Source organism: Copadichromis virginalis, linkage group LG18, assembly GCF_057382275.1.
Source record: "Copadichromis virginalis isolate Kocher_CV1m ecotype Utaka linkage group LG18, C_Virginalis_male_GT1.1, whole genome shotgun sequence".
Lineage (NCBI taxonomy): Eukaryota > Metazoa > Chordata > Actinopteri > Cichliformes > Cichlidae > Copadichromis > Copadichromis virginalis.
This window is the reverse complement of record NC_140635.1, coordinates 30,296,438-30,323,372: the sequence shown is the minus strand read 5'-3', so window position 1 is coordinate 30,323,372 and position 26,935 is coordinate 30,296,438. Positions and strand designations below refer to the sequence as shown.

The following is a 26,935-nucleotide window of genomic DNA, read 5'->3' as shown; positions in this document are numbered from 1 at the left end:
CTTTTCTTTAGAAGAAAATAGAAAGCACTGCTCCCCCCGCGTGTCTCCAGTGTATGTGTTGGTGTAGGTGTTGAAGAGTGCAGGTCTACAACTGGTGATCGGTGAAGGATATTTGTGTATTTGAAGAAGTGAGCAGCACGAAACAAACTGTGCTGCAAAGCTGTGTTTTTCATCTTGTTCTTGCTCTGTTTGCAGGGCACATACATTAAGCTCAATGCAGAACATGCTATGTTTATTTGCTGCTGCAGCAGGATATGTGTATTGAAAAGCAGGTTATTAATACTTGATTGGCGTTCAGCACAAACAGACTTCTCATTTGGATTCTAGCATTCAGTTTGGTCAAGTTACACTGCAGTGCTTGCAGTTGTGGCTGTTGAGAGCTCATGTGGCTAAAGCATTGTACGGATTTATGGATGCTGGATTATAATCTCCCACACTACAGAAGCCGTTATCGATTCAAAATGGCTGCACCAGCCTAGCGTCGGTCTGGGTCAAAAAAAACAACCCTCATAATCTTTATTCTCTATGTGTTTGTTTGGCCAGGCTGTATTTTGCTGTGCAGGCTTGGGTTATAAAATACTGAGTGAACCCTAAAAAAAGGTTTTAAATAGCTGCATTTACAGCTGCATTAATGCACGTTTATATGGTCACAGAACATCTTACAGTTGGGTCTGACGTCGTGCTCCGGGTAATACTGTGTAATAAACATTTGCATAATTCCAGTTTTACTGGTTTTTGCAGCCCTTTCGTTTTACTTTTATTGGTGTTTTCCTGTTCCGACCATGAGCTTCAGCTCTTGTATTTTAATGCACGAATGACTATAAGGAGGCTGCTAAATATGTCTTTGCATCAGTGCACTGTGATGCAGTTAGGCTCTGTAAAGTTTCTCCAGGGAAAAGGGAATGCCTTCTTAGAAGTGGATAATCCTAAACTGCAAACTAATTGGTCACTACAGCAGTTAGGTAAATGTAGTGAAGGACAAAGTACAATATTTCCCACTGCAATAAACTGAACTGGCACACATTCACTAACTAGATGCTTGGCTTTGAACAGTTCTTACCATTGTGGGATTTTTATGATGTAAGGGGGTAATATCCCTAATATGGTCACAGCTCACCATGAAATTTCCAGCTACCGCTTGTCCTGCCTCCATTTTTCACCTGGTGTTCAAATCTTGTGTTTGAGAGGGGCAGCCAGTTAAAAGTAAGCTGTTGCAGTGGGAGACGGCTGAGCAAAAGTGTGGATGACCTGGGAGGTCCACCAATACCCAGAACTCTGAATCATACAATGCTGCAGCACTATGTGAAAGTTTTTAATCAACTCTCATTTTTAACATTTTGTTACTTATGGAAATACATCATATAAGGTAAAAACAGACTTTGTACAATTCTAACGAGCTTTAAAGTCGATAATGAAGTGGCGACCTTTAATCTTCAACAAACCCTGAACTCTCCAAGGCAGCTGTTTTTGTAATTTCTAGTCCTCAGAAATAGTTCTCCAGGCTTATTGAAGGACATTCAAAGCTCTTCTTTGGATGTTAGCTGCCTTCTGTTCTGTTCTCTGTCAATACAATACCACACTTCAGTAGAGTTGAGGTCTGGGCTCTGGGGAACAATCCAGTGTTTTTCCATCCAGGTATGCTTTTACTGGATTGGCAGATGGTATTGTGTGGTGGACCATAACCTGACAATACATTTCTACATTTATAATTCCATCAATTTTGACAAGATCTGCAACACCACTGGCTGAAATGCAGCCCTAAACCATGACTGAGCCTCCACCCTGTTTTACAAATGGCTGTAGACACTCACTGTTGGAGCTCTCTTCTGACATTCTTTGGATTCATCTCTCCATAAGAACTGTTGACAGAAATTATCAGTCCAGTTCTTGTATAATTTGCCTTAAGTCAGCCTTTTTCTCCCAGTTATCCTTCCTGAGATTTCGACTACAGCAGAAGGATCAGCTGAAGGACCAGATGCATCGCTTACGTTTTGTCAGATCTTTGCTGGATTTTATCCCTGTTACTTTAAGACGTGACTTTCAGATGGCATTCATCTGTTGTAGATCATTCTTTACGTCTTTTACTTTTTCTAAGAACATGCACACCATGCTGGGATATGCTACGTTTTGGACGAATACGGTACTTCTTTAGGGAATCACCTTGTTGGTGCAAAATATATTAAATGTGTCATATTTGGCATTTTTCACAGACTTTACTAAAGAAATGGGAATAAATGGTGTGTTCTTGTGAAAGGCTTTTAGCAACAAAATGTCTGAAGATATAGTTTAAAACATGTTTTTTGCTAAGTTGTGTGTTAAGTATAGACAGAACGATGGCTCATCCCTTGAGATAGATGTCTTTTTTATGCTTGAGTGATTTACAGGTGAGTGTTAAGTGGCTTCACCAACTATAAAGAAATGAATGCTGGAAGAGTGGAAGAGTGGAAGAGTCAAAGATTAAAATACGTAGCCACACACACACGCACACACACACACACACTTATAACCCACTCACAGCTCTCGAGTTCCTTGCTTCTTTGAGGATCTGTCTAGCCGTCTGGACCTCCTCTCCTTCCTCGCAGCCTTTCAGGACACAAACCTGCTGCTGCACCCGTACACACAGACGCTCCATCACCTGCACACATACACATGTGCAAAAGTGGAGGCATACAATTAGACCCAAAGCAGAAGTGACTTATTCCTCAGCATGAGCACAGCCACACACCTGTTCAGCAGTGCTGGTGACGAGGCCTTGGTGCAGCCTGAGAGCCTGTTTCTGAGAGAAACGCTGAGTCTGGTTGTTCCTTAGCAGGGCACGCTGGATCTGTCACACACACACACGCACACACACACACAGAAAACAAACAGGGAGGAAGAGGAGTGGTGATGACAGGTGTTTACAAAGTGCGGTATGCGGGAGACAGGAGACGAACCCATTTGCATGGTAATAAGGAGACTAGAGAGAGAGGTTTGATCCCTAGAAAAAGAAAAATACGGGACGCCTTTAATCTGTTTTCTTGACTCAGCAGGTGGATGCGTTGACTGCATCATCATCTTAGCATATGTAAAGAAAGATTGAATAAAGAATTGCACAGGGACTCTGAAGGCTCACACGCATTGTCCAAGCTAATAAAGCCTCAAATTAAATTAAAAGCTCTCCTTAGGGAACCGTGTTTGATTAGAACCAGAAAGTCTGCAGGCAACTTAACAGTCAGAAATCCTACAGATATATACACATAGTAATGTGTTAGTAGGGTTGCCAACCGTCCCTTAAAATACGGAATCGTCCTGTATTTAGAAACAAAAGTACACGTCCCGTATTGAGCTAATAAGGGACGCACTTTGTCCCGTAATACAGTGAGAATCAAAAGTAGTCTATAACTTTTAATGGAATTAATGCTTTGTTTGAAAACATAATTCCCAGCCCCTCTCCTGCTTTGTGACCAATGAGCTGACAGCACACTTATGACCATTCGAGTATGACAATTCAGATTACCGTTCATCTCATTGGTCGAGGAAAGGTCGCTTGCGGAGAAAATACCGGAAGACAACAGATGACCACAACAACAAGCATGGCCAACAGGGAAACAAACCCCGACACTGCGGTGCAAGTCTCAGACGACAGTACACCTAAAGCTGGGCAGACACTGTGCGATTTTTTCAGTCGCGTTATTCAGCTCCTGCTCAAACTGCACGATTGACTCGCAGGGGTTAGAAGTTGGTAGGTCACGATGCAGAGTCTCACACTATACGGCCCGATGCTCTGATGCGACCTGAGAGCTCACCCTGTGCGTCCATAAAATTAAAGTTATAACAGAAAATCTGTCGCTCGCTCTCTCTGTCTTTCACTCACACAGACACACCACCACCATCAACTTTGCTAAATTGCTAATGAAAAACATTGATCAGGCAGCTGTGATTGAGCAGCAGTGTAAATCCAACTATTTTCACGGTTGTTGTGGTCGTGATAATTTTGTGAGGCCACATCGAAAAGGCTCGGATGAGCTTTCCAAAGTTCTACAAGTTGTGCCTCCATCGCTTGTGTCCAGATCACACGCTGCACTGCCGTGCTGCTCCATCTTTTTCGCTGACATTTGTGTTTGCGCAGTGTGACAAACTGCGGTGAGGTTTGAAATCCTCGCGACCAAGCGATTGATGATCGGGAGCTCGTCGTGAGGCTTACACTGTGCGATTTTTGGCCCATTTTGAGCCGATTTTTGAGTCGTGCGACCGTTTTGGCGATCGGCCCGATTTTGGCCTTCATCGTGCGTCGTGCATCGTGTAGTATACGTGGGGTAACGAGACGCGATTAACACCTCACGACGAGCTCCCGATCATCAATCGCTTGGTCGCGAGGATTTCAAACCTGTCGTGAGGGTGTCACCGCAGTTTGTCACACTGCGCAAACACAAATGTCAGCGAAAAAGACGGCGCAGCACGGCAGCGTGTGATCTGGACACAAGCGATGAAGGCACAACTTGTAGAACTTTGGAAAGCTCATCCGAGCCTTTTCGATGTGGCCTCACAAAATTATCACGACCACAACAACCGTGAAAATAGTTGGATTTACATTGCTGCTCAATCACAGCTGCCTGATCATGTTTTTCATTAGCAATTTAGCAAAGTTGATGGTGGTGGTGTGTCTGTGTGAGTGAGAGACAGAGAGAGCGAGCGACAGAATTTCTGTTATAACCTTCATTTTTATGGACGCACAGTGTGAGCAATCAGGTCGCATCAGAGCATCGGGCCGTATAATAATAATAATAATAATAATGGATTGGATTTATATAGCGCTTTTCAAGGCACCCAAAGCGCTTTCCAATGCCACTATTCATTCACTCTCACATTCACACACTGGTGGAGGCAAGCTATAGTGTGAGACCCTGCATCGTGACCTACGAACTTCTAACCCCTGCGAGTCAATCGTGCAGTTTGAGCAGGAGCTGAATAACGCGACTGAAAAAATCGCACAGTGTAAGCCCAGCATAAGCCCAGCATTAGAGCAGCAATGTTTGTTCGCTCAGAGAAAGGGTAAGAATGGGAAAAGGAAAACACCTGGCTGGAAAAAGTTAATATGTGCAGTGAATATCAGCGCTATGTGGCCAGAAGTGTGATAATATAACTTATTTTGTGTAATAAACAACTGCAAGGATAGATGATTACAACAAATAGATGACTAATACATAAAAGTAATACATAGATGAATAATGATGATGAATTAAGGTGCGTAATCATGGCAACAAGCAGGTTTACAAACAGGAGCAGCTGATTAGCATTAGAAAAGCTGAAATAATACCTCAACTGAAGCCAATTGTACTAAATGCACTAAATGTGCACAGTTACAAGAATATTTTTCTTTCTATTATTTTCTATTATTTTAAGTTAAGCGGGACAGAGTTCTTTTAAAGAAAGATTTACTTATATTCTCAAAAGTTAAGCATGACAGGCTTCTGTTTAAGAAAGAGACCTGTTTTACTGTGTTAATGTTGTCATTTTGAGCTAAAAATAAATGGCTAAATGATCATTTGTTTCACATGTGTTCATATCACAAAGAATAGAATATGCATCTACTTAAATCAACTTCAAGTCAAATGGTTAAAAAAAATAATTTCACACACAAAAAAAGAGCTAGAAAATTCACAACACTGGGAAGGGTGAAGACAACTGGGTTGCCCGGCCCTGGCCACGAGGTGTCCCTTATTTATTTTTCAGGGAGTTGGCAACCCTATGTGTTAGCTTTGTCGAGCCGTATCAGAAATGTACCTTCAGTCACAAGCCTCTGGGGAAGACGGATTTGCTATTGACTGAAAACTGAGCTGTCACGGAAATAGTGTTTGACATGCAATGTACACGGATTTGTTTTGCTACCTGCAGCTTACAAGCTAGCTGATGAGTAGCATTTTATTTAGCAGTGATACTAAGTAACCATTTCAGCAGCTACAATGATTAATGTTTAATTACGGCCAACTCTCCTGCTTAGCACCATTAGCAGCCACACTTTATGAGGATTTGTTTAATGGATTTTATTAGGATGAGCATCCACACAAAAAGACACAGCTGCTAAGAAAGGCCACATTTGCTGTATGTACACTGCCTGTCATTTTTTTTTGTGTTGCTGTCAGTTAGTTTCATTCTTTGATTGGCAACTTGAAAAAGTTCTCCGATTACAAATACAAGAAACTGAGTCTACAATCAAAATAAGAATCTTGACACGTATGCCTCGACGTGCCGGATTGACAGACAGCAGTCAATGCAAACTGACAACTGGTGCTCGGCTGATCAAAAAGTGAAAACTCTGAATGGGTGTTGATTTTCTTCGTAACATGGAACACAGGTGGACTTTAAATATGTCTTTGTTCCCTGGCAAGAAAAACCTCAACTACAATTCAAGTGGCCTTTACTTGAAGCAACCACATCATAATTGCAAAGACAACCATGCAACTCACTGCCCAGAAACTGTACGTCTGCGAAAAGAGATCTGTCACTTTTTGGCTTTTTTTTTCTCTTTTTCAAAGTAACAGGAAGTGCCAAGAGACTTAGAGAAATGCTGCAGAGCAGATACTCAGAATCAGAGAGAGGAAGAAAATAAATCATCAGAAGAGTTTTAAAAAATCTTGACATTTCGGCATATGGCATGAGTGACAGAGCAAGTTCAAACTCAAAGAACACTTCTGAATGTTGCCAGCGTAGAGCAGTATAATAAATTGCATAAATTAACAATTAACTGAATAATGTTGTTGGAATTTTTTAATGTGACCATTACACCCTGCAGCAAAGATGCCCGCCTGGGCTTTTTCTTGCGTTGTTTCTGCCTAAAGACCTCCTGGAGGAACCTCCGGGGCTGAAAAATGAAGCAAACACAAGTTCCAAAGACTGCACTTCCTCAAGCAGGCACTTGGCGTTGCCTCCAAATGAATGGATGTGACTACTGCTTTCTTTATATTTTAGTTAAACCACAGACTGTATATGTTTTTATCATGATAATACTAATTTTCATCTAAACAGACAAGGTGTTGCATTCCAAGACAAGTCTGATTTTAATTTGAGAGCATGAGAGCAAACCCTCATAGCACCCTATTACCCAAACAGAACACCCCACTCACAGACTGCAGGCTTACTTTTAGGTCCCAGGGTTTCTAAAAGTAGAAGCGGTAGACAGAGCTTTCAGCTATCAAGCTCCTCTCCTTTGGAGCTAGAACTCCCAGTTTGCATTCGGGAAAGATACACCTTCCCTACTTTTGAGCTTTTTTGACATAGCTTATAGCCAAAGTTAAATCAGGTGACCATGAACCTTTTTTTTCTTAATTATGCCGCTACCAGGCAGACTGCTGGAGGACTTCCCATGACAAACCAAGCATTGGTCACTCCCTTGGTCACAGCGCTGTGTGACCGATTGTCTGTGAAAAGCGCTTAATAAATAAACCTTACTTACTTATTATGTTAAAAACTGTCTCCACTATCAATTAGGTTGCATTTTGTCCCCCCCAAAGGAAAACAAGTGGCAGCAGATGCCTGCCTCTCCCTGAGTCTGGCCTATTGGAAGTCTGTTCTTATCAAAAGGGAGTTCTTTCTCCCTCAAGTCGCCAAGTGCATGCTGTAAGGAATTGCCAGATCTTTTGTGATCTCACGCTATATTACCTCACAATATAAAGCACTGTAATATCACCTTTTTGGGGAACTATATAAATAAAAGTGAATTGAATTAAGTCTTTAAATCCTTTAAACTGAACCTGTAATACATGGATGCAATATGAATATGACACAGACAGAACTACGTTAGCAGTTACAGACATCTGGAATCTCTATCACAGATTGCAAACCTAACTCTCAGAAGGACTCTGGCAGTATTAGAAAAGTCATTCTCATGTCACAACATATCATACAGACATCAACATAATCATCTCTGGGAACATTCACATTTAATCATCACTTCTAACGCACGAGTAAATGAAAGCCATTCATCAGACCCACGCCTAAGTGTGACTCTTATTACCAGGCTCTTATTAACCATCTGTGTCTTGCAACATGGTGCAGCAAATTTAGCAAACCACAGGCTAAAGAAAAGAAGTCCTCCTCACCTTGGTCAGGGCTTGGTCGGTCTTCTCTGGGGCGCTGCGGTGCGCTTGAGTGACATCGCTGAGGGGCAGGGGCATGTATTGCAAGGTAAAGTTGCTGTTTGTTGCAGAGCGAAGGAAGACAAAGAGGGGCAGATAGAAAGACAACATTACCCTGGCAATAATAAACTGGAGAAACTGATGTTAACAAGAACAAACAGGAAATGCCCGGGGCACTTATAACAGCTGTCTGCAATTCCCTAATACGCAAATACACCCACACACCCTTGTACACACAGACAGAGATGCGCGGGTACAAACTTCACGCCCACACTTATTTGACTGGCACACACGTCAGGAGAATGATGAAACATTCTGTAATCGCTAACATCACGCAGAGATGGTTATCTGCCTTTCATATGGGTGTGTGAGTGATGCGTTTCATGTGTGTGTGCGTCCGCCCTCTTCAAAAGGATGTTGGTGTGCTGCGTTGCGTTCGTCTTACTGCTCCAACGCTCTCGCCACATCTTGGAAGCCTGTCGCCGTGGTGTTGTTGCGATCCCACGTCACACTCCTGAGAGGGATTAAAGCAGCGGGAAATGGGGTAAGACCAGCACCGAGAGGAGGGAAAAGGAGAAGAGGATCGGTTGCTTTCTAAAGTGCCTAATCCACATTAAAATCTCACACAGATACATCAAAGTGACAGTACTTCTTTGACCACGCAGGACAGACATAAATATTAAGATATTCGTCAGAGCTTTCTTTTAGCTAGGTGTATGGTATCCCAACATTAGAGATGCATGAACAACTGCCGTGCCGCTAATGAGCTTCTGTTATTTCGCAGAGCAGAATTTCCACCTACACCCGACACCGACGAGCTCCTGTTTTTAATACATCACTCATTTTCAGCTCATCTTTCCTTTCATCCATCCTCCTCCTCAATCCCCCCCGACTTGGTTTGCCCTAGAAATTCAATCAGCAAAAACCCAGATCTATCTCTTTAGGTGGTCTCCCTCTCCGATCTCTTCGTAACTTTCACATCCAACCTTTCCCAACACACACACAGTACTACTCCACCCCCACCCCACAACCCCAGTATTCAAGGAGGTTTCTGGCCTCCTTTGCCCTTTCTCAATATTTTATTGACTCCTGTTACAACTCTAAAGTCAAACATACCTCCGAACATGAAGTGTTATTCGCTGTGTTGTTAAGGGTGGTGCTGTAAAAGCTATGTCTGAAAGGCCCCCTCCCACTAATTCATCTCTCCAGTTTGTAACATCCCTCAGGCTACTCAGTATTAGGTCCGGTCCTAATACCCCCCACCCTTCTTATCTCCTACATGCCACTCCACCCCCTCCCATCTTTGAAGCGCCACCTTCAACTCACTGTTCATAGAAACTTCACTGTATCCCCTTCCTAAACCTAACATATTAATTTTCTTTCTTTAATCTGCTGTCTATAGCATCTTCTCCAGACATGCCCCTCCTACGTATGAGGGTTTCTGATCTGCACTGAAATCCCCTCTTTTCTTCATCTTAATCGTCTATTACTGCTGTAACGCACACACACACCTAAGTGTTGTGTTAATCTGCAGAGCTTTGCTGAGCATCTTGGCCCCAGAGTCCTCCAGGAGGTTGCCGCTCAGGTCCACCTTCCGTAAACAAGCGTTGGAGCCCAGGGCGTTGACGAGCACTGTGCCCCGCTGCCGAAGCCTCGAGTCAGCCAGCGAGAGGGACTGCAGGGCCTGGAGGATGCCAGGGGAGCAGGGAGTAACCAATACGGAAGCATATTTGAAAATCAGATTTTTTTTTTTTTTTATAGAGGGCAATTATATGTGAGAAGCACCACCTATGTTTAAATGATAAAAGAAACATCCACCTAAAGCAAGAAGTTATTACTTCCAATTTCGTCCATACTCTAAAAGAAATCTGTGTATTTATCAGGTTCATTAATTATTACAATTTCTGTTGAAATTTAATTAGGAAAAAAATCAATAATGAAAGAACATGGTTGAAAATCAGATCAGATTTCATTTCAAACCCTCATTCATTATTAATTGTTGTTTTGCTGTTTTACTCGTTAGGACTTTGAAATGCACGCTGAACTAATTTGATTGTTAACACTCCTTTAAATGATGTTGCTGATGTACAAATTGGACATATTTTCTGTTAAAAAAAGGTTTGAAAAGGGCTCTACTGAAGGTTTTTGCCTGTCTCTGCTTAAACGACTCTGTGAACACATTTTTGAATATTCCTTATGCACACAAAGATTTCCAGCCATGCACAGTCTCCTGTGGTTAACTCTCCTGGACCTGGCTAGGATTGTAAGAGCCATCTACAATATTTTGAAGAATACTCATTCGTTTTCTAGGAAAGAGTTAGATGTGAAGGTCGATGCTTTTCTCATGTCTCTATGGTAAACATAAACCTGGAACAAGCAGTTTTTTGGGGGGGTTAAAAAAGAATTCAATACAGGAGAAAATGGATTACATTTTTACAGCTTAAAACAAACAAGAATGAGGTTCCAGTTAGTTTTATACGTTTTTGTAGAACTTGTAATATTGCCTCTGCACACCAGCACAGTGGATTTTAGATCGAACAATCAAGATGAATATTTCCTTGCTTTGAGTTTGGTTTGCTTTTGCAGTGTGCTTTTGTGCCAGTATCGTACTTTTGCAGTACGAATTACTGTCCAAGTTTTGCAGCATTTGAGTTTTTTGAACAGAGAGTTTAGCCCTGTACATTTGAGAATTCACCTGTGACCCAGTTCCACTTTATGCCCATACCATAACACTGCCTCCACCATGTTTGACAGACAATATCGTATGCTACAAATCAAGTTTTTTTTGGTCCTTCTTCATATTTTTCTCTTGCAATCTTTTAAGTTCAGGTTGATCTTAATTTCATCTATGCAAATACTTTTTTCCAGTAGTGTGCAGGCGCTCTTAGATGGTTTCTGGCAGAGTCTAGTGGGGTCTTCGTGCTCTTGAGCGTAACCAGTGGTTTGCACTTTTTGTAAACCCTCTGCATCTCCATTCTTGATGGCAGACCTTGACAGTGACACTCCTACCTCTGTGGGACTGTTCCTGACTTGATGTTGGGCAATTGTCCAGTTAGGTTTGAGCAAAAATGGAGGACTGTGTATAAAAATTGCTGCAGTTCCAAAACAGTTTATGCTACACTTTTGTTAAACCCCTTGAATTAAAGCTGAAAATCTGCACTTCAATCACATGTTGACCGATTCCTTTAAAATCCACACTCCTGGTGTACAGACTATGAAACAAACTGTTTCCTTATCCCTACTGATAGCAGTCTTATGCATTCAGAATCATCTTCATTTCATTTAGTCTGTTGAGAGTTTTCTTTTTTCTCACGTTTGAGGCTAGAAGCCTTTTATGACTCATACTAGAGCGTTAACATGGTACTAACACTAATGCCAACAGTCTGCAGGGGACACTCACAGATTGTTTTGATGCTTGTGTTTTCAACACTTAATGTGTGAGCTGACTATTGCTGACCTCTGATAAAGTGCCTGTGTAATTCCTTTAAATGTGCACATTTACAACCGCCTGGGCCAGTGTTGGTGCGCTTTCATACAAGCATCAGTCCATGTTCGCTTCTGGAGCATCGTTGTGAACTATCACCATCAACAGTGGTAAATAATTGAGTAAGCTACTTGTCATGCTGAATTTGCGCAGCAGAGAGAGCCTCGGGAGCCCCGCGTACAAACTGAGACCAAATGAATCATTCGTCTGGCTCGTAGACAGCGTGGCTCGTGTACATGTTTATACCTTGCGCGTGTGGCAGGTGGGAGATGGAGCTTAAGACTGCACGAATGAGGATACAAGAATTAAACTGTGACAAGCGAGGGTTTGTGCGCACAGTGACAAATCTTGGAGGTCCGCGTGGGCGTGCATCTGAGCATGACACCACAGAGAATTTGTGCACGCACAATATGTTACATAATCAAACTCACACACTCTTCTTCTTGCACCAAATGAACTAGTTTCTGCAGAATTTCATCCAGCACCCTGAGGAGGCAGAAACAAGAGGGAAAGCATTCATCATCTGCATCATCTCCACAAACCATCTGCACACAGCTGCTTCCCCCCCCGCGCAGTCCATACCTGCCCTTGATGTTGAAGTTCTTCCCCAGCATCAGGTGTTTGAGGGAGGGATGCCGGGAGAACGCTGGGATGACAGCCAGCAAGTCAGCATCCAAACCTACACACACACACACAAACAGAAGCCAACACACATCATTGGAGTACGAGCGCAACGCCAGCAGTGGTACGCTCAGTGGAGCTTATGTGAAAACTCATTCAAAGTAGACCTTTAATTACATCCTAGTACGTGCCAATAAAAAAGTAGAAACATGCCTGAAACTTCAAGTTATTCTGGACCATAAATAGGCAATCCATTAACTGGTATAAAGGACCGAACAAGTCGTATTTTATTACATAAAATTGAGTATTACTGGGCCGTTATACCAGTGACTCATGATTTGCTGAGCCAGGTGCTAACATTTCTGGCCCTCAAAGCTCCATTTTTCCCTCTCTCTCTCTCATAGTCCATTTTGGAACAAAATCTCACTGCCCACTGAAATTCCAAAATACTCCCAATTAAACCTCCTCCTTCTCACACCCACTCACCTTTTCAAAAGCTCAAGGATAGAGGATGCTGCTAAATGGAAGCGGTTACCATGGCAAGATATTTCAGAGTAAAATGCCTCATTCAGGGATCAAAAATATCTGCGGGTTAAATAAACTCCAGCGCTCACAGTGAAGTGCATTCATTTTACGAAAGCTTGCTGTGACACATTCAAGGAGGGTGGGTGACGGAAGCTGCTTGCAGCTAATGTTTCAGGTATTATTAGCGTCTCTGTTATAATACTATAACTAGATTACTGGCTGTTTGGGAAACGAGCTGGTCAGCGGTCAGCAGGGTAGGTGGTAAAAACAGTCCAATATATATTTTTAGTTCTAGTTTTTACCCATTACAACATCACAGGATTCATTGGTTAAGTGTCAGATTTTTTACTGAAACTTCAAGGTGAAGAACAGTCCTGTAAAATTTGAAAATATATCAAACTAAATATGGACATGCATCATGAACAGAACTACACTTTGCAGTAGTTCTAGTCAACACAATCAATAGCAGATTTTTAGGCATCAAGTAGTTTATGGTATTTATTTAAAGACAATTTAATTGGACTGCATAAATAATGGTCTTTAAAAGAGATTTCGATAACTCCCACAAACAGGACTAAGATTAGGCAAGAATCAAAACATGCCTTTGTTGGTATGTTAACACAGTGATTCAAATTCACACATACATTTGCATCATCAGTGGTATGATGCAGCAGGTCTTTATTCACTATGCTCAGCTGGTAATCAGGTCTTGAATGTAAAGACAAAAATCTGGTGTCGCCATGAATGATTACATCATTGTTGAACTATGAAGAAATACATTAGTTCAGCCACTAAACTCACACAGATAAGGGGACTGGAATCAGCTTCTTTATTCATGCTTCAAAATATCATTCTCATTTTATCAGTCATGCTAGTAGACTAGTAAATTCTAATCGCATTCATGTGGGAGTGCACTGCCGTGTCTCTTTTATACATTTAACCTTTTCATATTTTCCCATAGTTTCATTTTTCTTTGTAAAAACAGCTACTTTGTTGCCAGAACACTTTTCCATCACTAGGATGGGTCAGAAGATGCCAACGCCAGCCTGTGAACATGCAGGGGTTTAGTTAGCGAGCCGATAACCAGCTCCGTGTGACCACTGATCGCCACAGGGAGGGTAAGTGAGTCCAGATAACAGTAAGACACCCTGGGTATGATGAACTCTCTTCATAGTGCAGGCCTCTGGTTGTTGTGTTTGTGGCATTTCAAGTACAAGTGCTGCCAACAGTGAAGCTGCAGATTCACCTCAAACTATCCGATGTCAACACTCACAGCTGAAGGGTGCTTCTCCCAGCTCTACTTACATTTTCATTTACTGGTTGTTATAAAATGCAGACAGATAGATCAGGAAATAACCAATATCAACCAACAGTACTGGCCCACCGATAAATCAGCCAGGCTCTAGGGACTGAGACTGGTTCACTAGTTTAGTTTAAAAGAAAGCCATTCAATTTAAAAGCTGATGGAATCAAAACAATAATGGCGTAGTCTATACGATTTACAGCTACCCAACACACATACAACAACCCCTGTAAGTGCATCCCTTGTGGGTTCTTACCATTATCAGAGATATCTAAAGTCCCCACGCATGAAACTCGAGGAAACAGCTCCTGAATCACCCCGGCACCTGCTGACCTCAACTGTGGAAGGCAGACAGAGAGGAGCAGAGCATGATGGGATAGCCACAGGAGGTGATATATGAAGATGATGAGTGAATACACCCTGAGTACAGGCCGACAGAGCGTACCTCACAGCTGCTGATGTCCAGGTGTAAATCAGTGATATGAGGGTTATTGGACAAACCGAGGAACAGCGCCCTGAAGGAAAACAGAGGTAGGATGGGATGGGAAAGAGAGCGAGAGAGAGGAAATACAGATTAATCGTGAAGCAGATATAGAAAAAGGGGTACGAAAATGATAGTTAGATAAGAGGAAATGTTGAGAAACAAAGGTCAATTGAGGCACAAGGATGAGCAAAAACCACATTGGAAAAGAAAAATAAGTAAAAATCAGTTCCACTTAAATCCAATCGCCTTTCTCCCTCTAACAACCCCCCCTCCTGCCCCACATTCTCCTCTGCACACCTAAAAGTTTAAGAACCATCTTAAAGGATTTAGAGAAAAGTAGCTTAAATATAAGATTCATAGCTCACTAAGTTGGCAACAGAAATTACCTCAAAAACCTTCAAGTTTTATTCAGAAGTGGCCGATTGTAGCGACTGTACATTTACACAAGCCCAGCTGGATGCGGGGGAAAAATACATTTGCACATCAAGGCTCCGCTGGAGGTTGTTCTTGTGCAATGAATACACATTTAAGAGTTATGCACCATGAGGAGGTAATGAGGAAAAGTGCTAAGTGGGGAGTCTGCTCCAACCATTTTGGCAGGGATCCATCACGCAGCGCGCAATCATCCCAATTGCTGGCATTTTGCTTTGTTTTCTCTGCTATTGATTGTGTTCAGCAGGCTATACGCCTAGCAGAGAAACTGTAATATTGCAAAACTCCATTTATCCCCGTTGGGAAACTCCTTTTTTTTTGTTGCTTGGCTGCTTTGTGAGCTGGTTTAGCTACAGATCTCCTGAAGCTGGTGGGCATAGAGTCCTCCACAAAGACACGTCAGCACAGTGGAAGCTGGCCAACACGGGGGCTTCAGTCTGTGTCAACTGATTGAAGGCCAGTCAACTAACGGAACAGTGAACTGGCTCCACTGTCAAGGAAAAGCATTTGAAGCCTAATGTGCACCTTGATGATTAACTCTCACTGGTGGTTTGGATGCAAACCACACTCCATATGGCATAAGCTATTTTTGTACTGAAACAATGATGACCGAAAAATGGCAACCTTGTTTGCTGGGCGGTTTTTGCTTTAAATTAGGACAGGTTAGGGTACTATCCTCCTCCTATCAAGGCCTCTGCATGCATTAAAGTTAGAGTACAGGAATAGGAATGCAGAAATAATGCATTGGGTGGGGGGGGGGGGGGGGGGAGGGGGGGGGGCTCTCCCATTTCTACGAGTCTCCTTTTGGATGGAAAACCGAAAAGCCTTCAGCGGTCTTCCTCCTTGAGTTCGGTTTATACAGTGTTTTGAAACTAAAGCAGCTTACAGCATCATGAGTGGATACATTTTTAGCTGGAGTGGCCCCAGTGGGAATTCATTCTTCAGCACTCGCAGTCAAAACTGCCAGTGACACCCTGAACAAGGTTAGGAGTTAAAAATAACAAGATGCGCGAGTTTGTCTTATAACCCACATATATCATCAACCTCCACTGAAGCTAAACAGAATATGAGTTCTGGCTGTACCCGCAAAGTTTCCATTCATCACTATTCTCCCGCAAAAGTAAAAAATTTACCTGATCGCACAGCTGCTCGGCAGGTAGTCTGAGGGGGAAATGCTGCGTCCAATATCATAACGAAAGAAACGTGTCTCCCTCAAGTCCGCGTTTGCTCACTTAAGGCGTTTCATCCCGTAATTGGATTATTTTGCAGATTTCATTACTCCTACTGTGCATGAAATTTGTAGTAGAAATGCTGGGAGACAACATCCAAAAAATTATTAAAGTGAGGTTTTTTAAAGCAACAGATTCGCTTAATTCATAATTCCAAGCCTACTGTAATATTTCTATTTTCAAAAAGGACTTTAAACTTATCTTGTAGGAGTAAGTGGCTTCTCCAAATTTCAGTCATAAAGTATGTAGGAGGCACAGGAACACACTTTCTCCAGCGTCTCCTTAGCAGGTAATTTATAGCTTTTTTTCCTCTAATAATACTAGCATAATATTTCAGTAGCTGCTTGATGTCTATATTAGCGCATCCTGTTGGCATCTTGGCATTTATTACAGGATATTTTGCCAAGTCAGTATATGCATCACGTCTAGAGATTTCCCAAATGAAGTGGAAGAGAATCAGATGCCAGTTGGCTGTCACAAATGATGATATACAGGTCAAAGCTAAACATATAGTCAGCAGAATATTTATACTGTAGCCACATCAAGAAGACCCAGTGTATCAATACATAATTAGAATACAAAACTAACAGTAGTTAGGTCGGGACCACAAGAGTCTAAAGATGATTGATATTTCTATCTGCAGTAATTTATATTTGACAGTGTGGGGTCTTTTGTGGGATAGCAGCAGCAAACCTAGCACATTACAGAGCAGACACCAATGACAGCAAGTATGAGACTGATCAAGTTAGACACAGCATGAAAGGCAAAGCAGGAATGGTGGGTTGCCAAGCTGCTTGCACCTCCACAGCAACTGTGGGCAGGCTAGAGCATTTTGAGTAGCACAACCTATATGAGCTCTAACAGGATGGCAGCAGAGTTCGACTGACAGTCTTATGAGCTAAAGCAAAGCCCAACCCAATTTTGTTTAGAACTCCATTTAGGGTGTGCGCTAATTTCATAACAATACTCCTTTGTATGACTCCCTGAATGAAACTGTAATTAAACCTGAAGACTGATGACAAAAAAGTCAATTTCTTGTGACTGGTTTTGTTATAATGTCACATCATAAAGACAGATTCTAATTTGGCTTATCAGACATATGCACCCCTAATTATCATGGGTTGGTCCTGATGACAGCATACAATTACCAGTTTACTGCCAGACACTGAGCTTGAGCATATTCTTTGACCCTCTTTATATGTAGACTTAACATGCCAGTTAGTAATATATAGTGCTTTGGTACCTTTATGGCAACTGTGCCCAGCGCTGACTTTGATCTATGTGTCATAAGAGAAAAGAGACCTCTCTCTTCACAGGTCACTTCTTCTGTCAGAACTATGAGCATCTTCACAGAGCAGCTTTTGAAAGGTTGTTTTGATGCATTTTTCTGACTGACTTGTTTATTTGGCATTTTTCTCCTTTATCTATATCTGGATACAGGTTTGTGACTCTTGGGGATTATATCTTGTTTTTTCCACCATCAAATAAACTTTAGTCTTTTGTGTCATATGGAAATACAATGTAATGAGCCAAGGTCCAGTAACACATAACAATACATACAAAAGATCCTGAAGTACTGTGCAAAAGCAACAGGGTTTTTTTCCTCCCGCCGGACATTGCTTGATTTTAAGTCATTTTCAATCCTCGCCATTTACAGAGGAATGGGTTTTATTTTTTGGGGTTTTTTTTTATTTCTTAAGCAACTTAACGCTGACGTATGAATCATGATCAGAAACTGTGTCAGTGGAAGGGTGGCTGTCAAGAAGCCAAGGAAAGGAAATGAGGAGAAAAGGCTGAGGTATCCCAAATTGCACAAGACCTGGACTGAAAATCACTGGCAACCAGTCTTATAAAGTCATTAACGCAAATATGGTTCAAATCCTTGTCAATATATGGAGGGGTTCAGGTGAAGGTTACAACAGTGGATGTCTACAGCCGTCTGTAAAACACAGTGGAGGCTCTGTCACAGTTTTGCACTGCATTTTGGCCAGTGGTGTCAGCGACCTTGTTAAAATTTACTGAATAACAAACACAAAAAAGTACCATCAGATTTTGATACACCATGCAGCAACATCTGGAACATGTCTGACTGGCGACAGCTTCAGTTTTCAGCATGACAATGATCCTAAACAGCCAACGCAGTAAAAACATACATGGATAGAAAAACACCATCAGTCTTGGATTGGCCTCCAAAGAGTCTGGACCTCAACATTATTGAAGCAGTGTGGGATCATCTTGACAGAGATGAGAACAAAAGGCAGCCAACATCCAAAGAAGAGTATTGAATGTCCTTCAAGAAGCCTGGAGACTGTTTAAAGCAACTGAGTTAAGGAATAAAGGTGGTTATACCAAATATTGACTTTCAGGCTTGTTAGAATTGTACAAACTGTTTTTGCCTTATATACTTATGTCCATGTACGCCTCCACATGTTTAAATTAAATTGTTGTACTTCTTTCCCATTTTCCTCATATACATAAATGATGGGTGGCTCAAGACTTTTGCACAGCACTTCCAATTTCCAGTTTGATTTTCCCTGAAAATCCATGCGTTTCACAGCGACTCACCTCATCGAATCAGGGGGGACCTTCATAGAGGCCAGGCTGACATGTGTGAGGCTGAATGCTGAGCTGAAGAACTGACGGAAAGTTGGCAGAGAATCTCTGGCTTTTCTGGAAAAAGGACAGTACAGAAAAAACAGGAAGATTTTAAAACAGAGGGGGAGAGGAGCACCGAGGAGAGCATTTAAGTTAAATCTTAATCAGGCAGACCGAAAAATAGGATGACACTGATCTATAACAAGAGCGAGGATGACAGAGAATTTGCAGTAGACAAGCAGAGCAATGACAGGGGGGGAACAAGGGAGGGAAGAGAGCCAGAAGAAGGCTGAAGCAAAAAAGATGCTCGCTGCGACATTTGGGTCAGTATTATATCAACCCGACAGCATGAAAAGGTGAAGTCGGCATTAATTACTGCCATCACTTAAAAGGTAACATGGACCTATTATCTAACCATCTGCCTGACATATACAGCACATTAGCCCGTCATCATAGGAAGCATAGAGAATAAGTCTCCATGTATGAACAACATTCCTCTGAGTCAGAGCAGGCACTGTACTCGGCATTCATGGAATGAATATAGTGTACTGTTTCCGATCTGTTTAGCACTTGTCAAAGCTGTCAATCTGCCGTTCCAGCCCCCGCGCTGTACACATAATTCACCACAGGGGAGGATGAGGAAGGGAGGCTAGAGGAGGAACGATAAAGTCATGAGTGGCGAGGAGGAGGAGGAGGAGAGAGTGAGGGGAAGGATGAATTCATCTTGCAGAAAGATGAAGTTTGTTTTTCTTGGAAAGATTACCTGCTATTGCTTTTCAGGCGGCTGATATGTTGTTTACTTGTGCAGCACAAAACTCTTTTTTTTAGCTTCTACCTGATAAATGAGTATTGCTGTCACTGATGAGGCACTTTGAAAGCAAACTCATGAGAAGTAAAATTTACCTCATAGTTCACTAGTCAAAAAAAACCTTATATATAGAGAGATAGACAATCTTTTATACTTGACATGAAAAGCACAGCTGCGGCTGATTTCATTAACAATTCTATGAAAGCAGCCACCAGGGATTTGAACTATATTCAGTCCCTCCCACCTGAAACCCAGTGTATTTTATGAAGCACATAGGCACAGGCATGCATGTTGCATTTTGAAATGCTGAGGGTGAAGAACATTTTTTTTAACCAAAATCAATGTCATACCCACTCCCAGTACCACAGTTTAAAACCAAAGTTTTATCTCAGCATGATTTTTTTTTCTTTGACCAGCTTTGAACATCGATATGTCCTTGTCCACTAGAATAGGCCCTGAGCAACAGATCCACAGTTAGAAGTGCTCAGCCGTCTCTACAGACTGTGTAGAAATGCCATGGAGACTATCCAACACATAGTAGCAGGATGTAAGATTCAAGCTGGAAACGCATACATTTGGAAGCACAACCTAGTGACTGTGATAGGCTACAGGAACATCTGCGCCGCATATGGACTAGAAGTCCCCAAGTCCCGATGTGAAATCCCACCAAAGGTGGTTGAGAACAACAGGGCTGAGGTCCTGTGGGAGTTCCAGTTCCATACAGACAAGCAGCCAACCAACCAGACATAGAGGTGGTTGACACGGAAGATTAGAAAAAAGTTGTGACAGATGTGGCAATCCCAGCAGATAGCAACATCAGGAAGAAGAAGCATGAGAAAATAGAGTACTAGGAGTACAAGGAGCTAAAGAAACAACTGGAGCAGATTTGAAAAGTAAAATCCAAACAGGTCCCACTGGTAACAAGAGCAGTATGAACTATAACATCAGAGATCTCCATCCAGAAGAGCATAGTCCTAATTAGCAGAACCCCCAAACTCCAAGGACTCTGTTAGAGCACCCCAGCTTGAGAAGAACAGACAAACTACCACCCAGGGGTGATGGTGGAGTTATATATACCATATGTTCAGAGTCCCTGATCTATCCTGACTGCACAATTGATGATTCACCAAATTATTGTTGGTTTAATATGACAGCAAACTACAATAAAAGGCTTATTCCTTACTTTAACAGTTTAATCATACATATCATAATCATTTAAGGTTCGTCTTTTCCAATGATGCTTTAGCACCTTATTGTAATGGCTTCCTTAAGCTCGATCAACACTTTGACTCCGTTATCTGAATTAAGCCATTTCAGAAACACAGTCACACTTTCAAACAAGTCCTTCAAACTTCATCAACACTTTGTCAACCTTACTTTCCAACATCCAGAAACACACAAATTACTTTTAGTGTTTCCTCTTCCACTGACACTTCAGCTTGAAAATATGTCAGGCCTAGGCAGCTGCTACGTCAGTCTCAGAGAGCAGGGCGTTAAAAGATTCATGTTAAAAAAATTGTCTGGATAGCTGGGGAAGGAAGCGTTTTGTGGAAGTCCCCTCAAAGCATCTCCAACAGCAAGTGCAAACTTAGCCACGGTTATGAAAACTGCACAAACACGCCAGAACTAAAGAGAGACATCACCTGTCTTTAGAAATACACCCTGTAATGCTGCACCAGCACCCCAAAATAGCCTAAAAGGGAAAGCTGCTCTGCACTCTCCTCTCCTCTGATTGCTGAGACAATTTTGTCATGTGTTTGGCACAGCTGCTTCACAGATATGAGCGCAGTAATTTGACTGGCTGGGAATATAATGAATAATCACTACACCCTTCCAATTTCTGTTCCACTTCAACAAATTCCTGTGTGCATATTGCAGCGTGAGCCCGAGCCCTTATTGTCCTTGTGCACACGACCCAGTGCTTCACACTGACTGTTATGACTGTCTATTAGAATATAATTTAGCAACTTGCCACGCTGGCCTTGAGAAATTTGACCGGGACACATTTAACTTTTAACGGGCTCTCATTTTAAAAGTGGCGTACGCACACGGGCGGAAGTAAACGTGCCGAACTGTGGCGTCTGAATTCCCATTAGGCAAATGCATGGTTGACAGAGTACAGTAACCTGTTTTAGAACATTCGCCCCATGCAGACAAAACCATGTTAGCTTGGCTATAAGATTAAACTGCATGGCGAGAGAGCAAATGAGAAAGGGAAAATGTGAGATAAAGAGGGGGGAAAAGTGGGAGAAAATGAAGTTGTGAGGGATTAAAAAAAAGAGGAAAAGGTCACAAGGAAAAAGAAAAAAGAAAAAAGAAGATAAAGACATTGAGGAAGACAGTAGTGAGAGAAACCCCGGCAGCTGCACTACAATCACAAGTCGCTCCTTTTCAGATAACCTCCCAGTGTGTGTAACAGCAGCTCTCCTTTGACCCATTTGTAACGATTAGCATATAGCCCGTCAAAGCTGCACGGATACAGAATGGCTTCTGTCACATAAGCAGATACGGTGTCACTGTCTCTCTCATGAAACACTCTCCAGAGAGCTCTATCAGCAACTTGTAACCGTGCCTGCACGTCTGTGTGGCAGCATCTTCCTAGACTCCTCATTGTTAGTCAAAAGTGACCACATCTGTATGTGTGCAAAGGGTAAAGGAGTGGTCTGAGGCAGCCCGCTCCATATTCATGAGCAGCAGTCAGGTGGTCGGTTCTTATCAAGTCGGTTCAGTTTCGTGCCTTCGTGTCGTTACGGCAACACAGCAGCCATCCGACCGGCAGCACCGAGCCAGCGTGCATTTAATACCACAAGAGCAGCAGGAGGACTGCAACTAGGAACTACAAACACAGGAAGAATGTGATGAGAAAGAGCAAAGGTAAAGATGATAAAATGTGTAGAAGGAGGTAGAGCGATAAGGATACAGGGAAGGAAGAGTGGGGCGTATAAGTTGAGAATGATGAGGAAGGAAAGGAGAGAGGTATAAATGAGGGAAGAAGAGTTATGAAAAAGGGAACGATAAAAAGCAGAAAGAAAAGACTGATGGAGAATAGATGCCATAAGTAAAAGGAAGGGGAGAAATAGAGGTGCTGCTAGACAGGTGCAAAAAAAAAAGATGGATAGAGAGATAGAGTAGATAAAAGTAGACACGGATAGGGGAAAAGAAGGAGGCATGGTAGCCTGGGGATTGGAACAATAATTCCCGTCTAAAATTAGTCTCATTTTTCACCAACTTCTTTCTCTGTAATTCTGTAATGTAATATGCTGAGCAGGGAAGCTCCCAGGCTCCTGTGGGACATGACATGATGAGAGCCGGAACGGCTTCTGCCTGCTAGTGAAGATAACAAACACACACAGGGTTCAACCGCACACAACACGCACGCCAACAACAACAACAACAACCCAAGCACTGTTGGGCATGCATACAAGTGCTTGACAGACAGAAAACCTGTTAGCAAACAGAGACATGTGTACATTAAAGGAAGCTGGAAACATTCGGCACACACAGATGCAGCGAGGCAGAATAAATGAGGGATGCGATGTGAGCTTGTATGCTAATTCTATCAGCGAGGTCCAGGGCTAAACGCTAATCTACGGGAAATAAATGATGATGCTCGCTCTCCTCTGTGCCTCCTGACTGGAAAATTTCCAGAGCTGTTTGGCTGAGTCATATTAAGCAAACTGATATATATATTTATATATTTATATTCAAATAAAAATAGCCTAAACTGGGATTTACACTTGAGGTGAATGCCCACCTGTGAGAGAAGGAGTTCTTGGAGAGATTCAGGTAGGAGAGGTCAGCGCAGCAGCCTCGCAGCAAGGCCCCAAACAACTGGCAGAGAAACAGAGAGATAAATGGGAGGTGTCATGTTCACTATGGTGAACACGATTGTGTTGTATAACAGTTATTTTGGCTCTTGAGTATTGAAAAAACAGTTATAGCACAAATTAAAGCTGACACAAAAGCAATGTGAAGACTCTTGAGTAAATATATAGTTTGAAGTATAAAGACAGCCTTGCTTGAAATTGAAAAATAGAATTTAGCAGAAGCTCTGCATGTTGTAAAAAAGGACAAGTACAACGAGATACGACAGGCGGTCAAATCAGGACAAAAAGCAGTCTCGTTTCGGGATTTATTTGATCCTTTCTGTGCCATATGGCTTGACTTTCCACAGAATAATGCAGTGTTTGTCATTAACTTTCTACAACTGCAAACAGGCGCATTTAGCATCTGCTGCATGTGATTTTCCAAGAAATATGACATCGTCAGAAATCAGTGCTGGGAATTCTCCTCTACAGGGTGAAAACTAAACAAAGTGAAACTCTGAGGCTGAGAGGAGTACATGATAAAAGATGCTCACAGTCCTGCGTCATTCATTCATTCCACTTAGCATTGGACAATACTTACTCTAAATCCCTGCATCTGAGTATAAAAGGTAGTTACTTGAGCTTTTGTACTTGTCTTTTCAATACATTTGAAATACATTACATAAATATTCTACATAAAACATGGTGAGCTTATAAAAAATGGTTCAATTGTTAACAGTTCCACTGCATAGTCATTTTCCCCATATCAACATCTGGTTTCACTTAAAGTCAATTCTATATTTTTACTCCAGTGCACAAAACCTTTTACTAAACTTCTCATTCTGACTGTCAACAAGCACACTAATGTTTGGGCCTTGTGACCTTAAATAGAACAACCATATATTTTTCATGACAAATTCTGCATGATTCACAGTTTATCTAGTGCAACCCCTCACTGCATTTAGAGTCTAAAAACAAGGTGTTTTGTGATTCAATCTCTGTTTGCATCCACAGGACAAAAACAAAGAAAAGCATATAAACTGTAATCCTGTGACAGGCTTTTGTTTTCTTTCCTACTTTGGTAAATCTATTTTGTATTTTGCTCAAAACACTGAGTATTCACTAAGAGTAGTTTATTGGTATATAAACATCAGTCCAAATACCATTCACTGTGACGATGCCCATCTCCCTGAACCAGTGGACTAATTACTAAACTAGGGCTGCTCGATTATGGCAAAAATGATAATCACGATTATTTTCACTGAAATTGAGATCACGATTATTTGACGATATTTATTTAACCCTTTAAGACCTACTATAGAACCAAGTCCACCAGAGCTTATATTATTTTTTTACATGCTGTAGTGCCATTTGTGGGAGCATTTCAAGTTGCTATACATCAATACAACTGTTATAGCCCATATTTTAATAATATGTATGCATTAAGTCCATAGTAATTACATAAATTGCAAAAAAGTGCAATAAACTACAAAAAAAATTGAAAATCGCTTTTGTTTTGTTTACATATATTTCTACTTGGAGAAATTTAAGAGGTTTATCCCTCAAAACTTTAAATACAATAAAGTTGCAAAAAATAGTTTCCCACCACAGGAATTTTATTTTGAGTGTCTTCATAGTTTTATTTTGGAGATACAGCAATTTTTATATACTGCAGGAAAAACAAACAACCCTATGATGCAAATTTGCAAAGAAAACAGCATGTGCATCATTTCACTGTGGGAAGTGTTACGAACAGCTGACAGGAACGGCAAAGCGTGTTTCTGGAATATTATGTTTTTGTTCCTGCAAGCGCTTTTTATGCAATTTTTGCAAAGCTATATGTGGAACGAAACCATGACCGAGGACAAGCTGATGGCATCAGATGTAAGTACAACTCCTCCGGTTTCATATGCAAAACAAATTATTGCGCTAGCTTACACGGTTCAGGTTATACAGGGATTTAACAATAGTTACGCAAAACGGAGCGTGCTGCTCTGACCGGCTTTAAAGGGTTAACAATGACTTTAAAAAAATAATATAAAATAGTGTGCAACACCACTGAAGTTTTTTTTTTAAACTCTCTTTTCAACCAACGGCAGTCACTCTCCAAATAACTTCTGCTTAGCTTTCCGAGCTTCCCTCGGGTCCTCTTAATCAGCGGTCTCCAACCTTTTTTGCGCCATGGACCGGTTTATGCCCGACAATATTTTCACGGACCGGCCTTTAAGGTGTCGCGGATAAACGAGGGAGGGGCTAATAATCGGCTCAGTCATTTTTAATGATCGTTGAAAGCCCAGATCGTAATCGTGATTAAAATTCGATTAATTGAGCAGCCCTATACTAAACTATATTTAAAGTTTTATAAAGGGTAAATTGCTACTTCCACACAGATGCAACACTATTAGCAATCTAATCATGTCAAATAATAGTCACCAAGGCCACTATCTGAAAGAATAAGTAAGATTTAGTTTTTTAAGAATTCCACTTGTGAAGGAGAGTTGTACTCTGTTAAATTTGGTATTTGTTGAATTCATCTCTTTGGAGTTTACATGCTAAGTAACATTGTTCCTGTACTCAGAATTGAAACTATCCTTGTATAAACTAGGCCTATAGAAATAACGAGGTTTCTCAGTACGGCATTCAGCCAGGAAAAGAACTTTAGCTGAACTTTAGTTAAAACACTGAATTAATTTTATTGTCTGTGAAAGACTGACAGAGAACATTTTCTCTCTACCTTAAAGAAATGTTTGAATGAAGGTTTGAATCATTAATATTTGTTTCAGAATATTTGGAAGCTGCTGCACGTCACCACTTACTCAAATCTACACCCTAAATGAGCGACAATAATGTAGACTGAAAAATAAAAGTGATATTTTTATACAAAACGGAGTCTTGTTTGGCTACTTTTCCCGTGTATATTTAAGGGTTAACGGCCCCGAGTTCCAGCAGTCAAATGAAAAACAGCCAGTAGTGTTTCTGCCAATCTTTGAAAGAGTGTACGGAAAGTGCTCATCTGTCAGAGAAGTCTACTAATTCCCGATAGCAGGACCAAATGGGCAATAAGAAGTGTAATTGTATTGTACTGAATCAAAGTCAAGCTGAGCCCATACCAGGAAAAACGAATTACTATTCTTCAATTTGTTGCACTGGATATCTATCAAATGTTTAATGCCTCAAAAAAAAAAAGAAGCTGTACAGGATTCATGCAGGAAACCAAGTATGCTGTGTCGCACGCAGTTCTCTGCCTATATGATCCATGCTGCATTATGCTGCACAGCGCCATGTATCATTCATCAGAGGCCATTATCAATCAAGCCATGCCTTGTGATGATATGGCTGACTTTCAAAATAAAGAGCTTTAGAGAGTACTAAAGTGAATGTGCAGGGACCTGTGATCCGACCAATGTTAAAATAAAGATGATAAATATGTGTTTGTTAGGCAGGAGGACGCAAATTTGATTGGCATTAAACCAAACCCAGATTCCCTGGAATACTTTAAGCAGCATCCCATCACTTGTGAGAGGTTAAACTATC

General features: G+C 41.5%; 1 protein-coding gene across 6 annotated transcripts in view; it reads right to left on the bottom strand.

Moving 5' to 3' along the window:
• The window catches only part of carmil3 (capping protein regulator and myosin 1 linker 3), a 105,943-nt gene that overhangs the window by 25,929 nt on the left and 53,079 nt on the right, over positions 1–26,935 (bottom strand). For all 6 annotated transcript variants that reach the window (XM_085438063.1, XM_085438059.1, XM_085438058.1 and 3 more), the window contains exons 15-25: positions 23,350–23,426; positions 18,758–18,862; positions 14,493–14,562; positions 14,304–14,385; positions 12,181–12,277; positions 12,030–12,084; positions 9,626–9,798; positions 8,560–8,628; positions 8,079–8,172; positions 2,726–2,824; positions 2,516–2,635 (exon numbers count right to left, since the gene is read on the bottom strand). In XM_085438063.1, the coding sequence (XP_085294189.1) occupies positions 2,516–2,635; positions 2,726–2,824; positions 8,079–8,172; positions 8,560–8,628; positions 9,626–9,798; positions 12,030–12,084; positions 12,181–12,277; positions 14,304–14,385; positions 14,493–14,562; positions 18,758–18,862; positions 23,350–23,426 (1,041 nt within the window). The remainder of the gene's footprint in view (positions 1–2,515; positions 2,636–2,725; positions 2,825–8,078; positions 8,173–8,559; positions 8,629–9,625; positions 9,799–12,029; positions 12,085–12,180; positions 12,278–14,303; positions 14,386–14,492; positions 14,563–18,757; positions 18,863–23,349; positions 23,427–26,935) is intronic.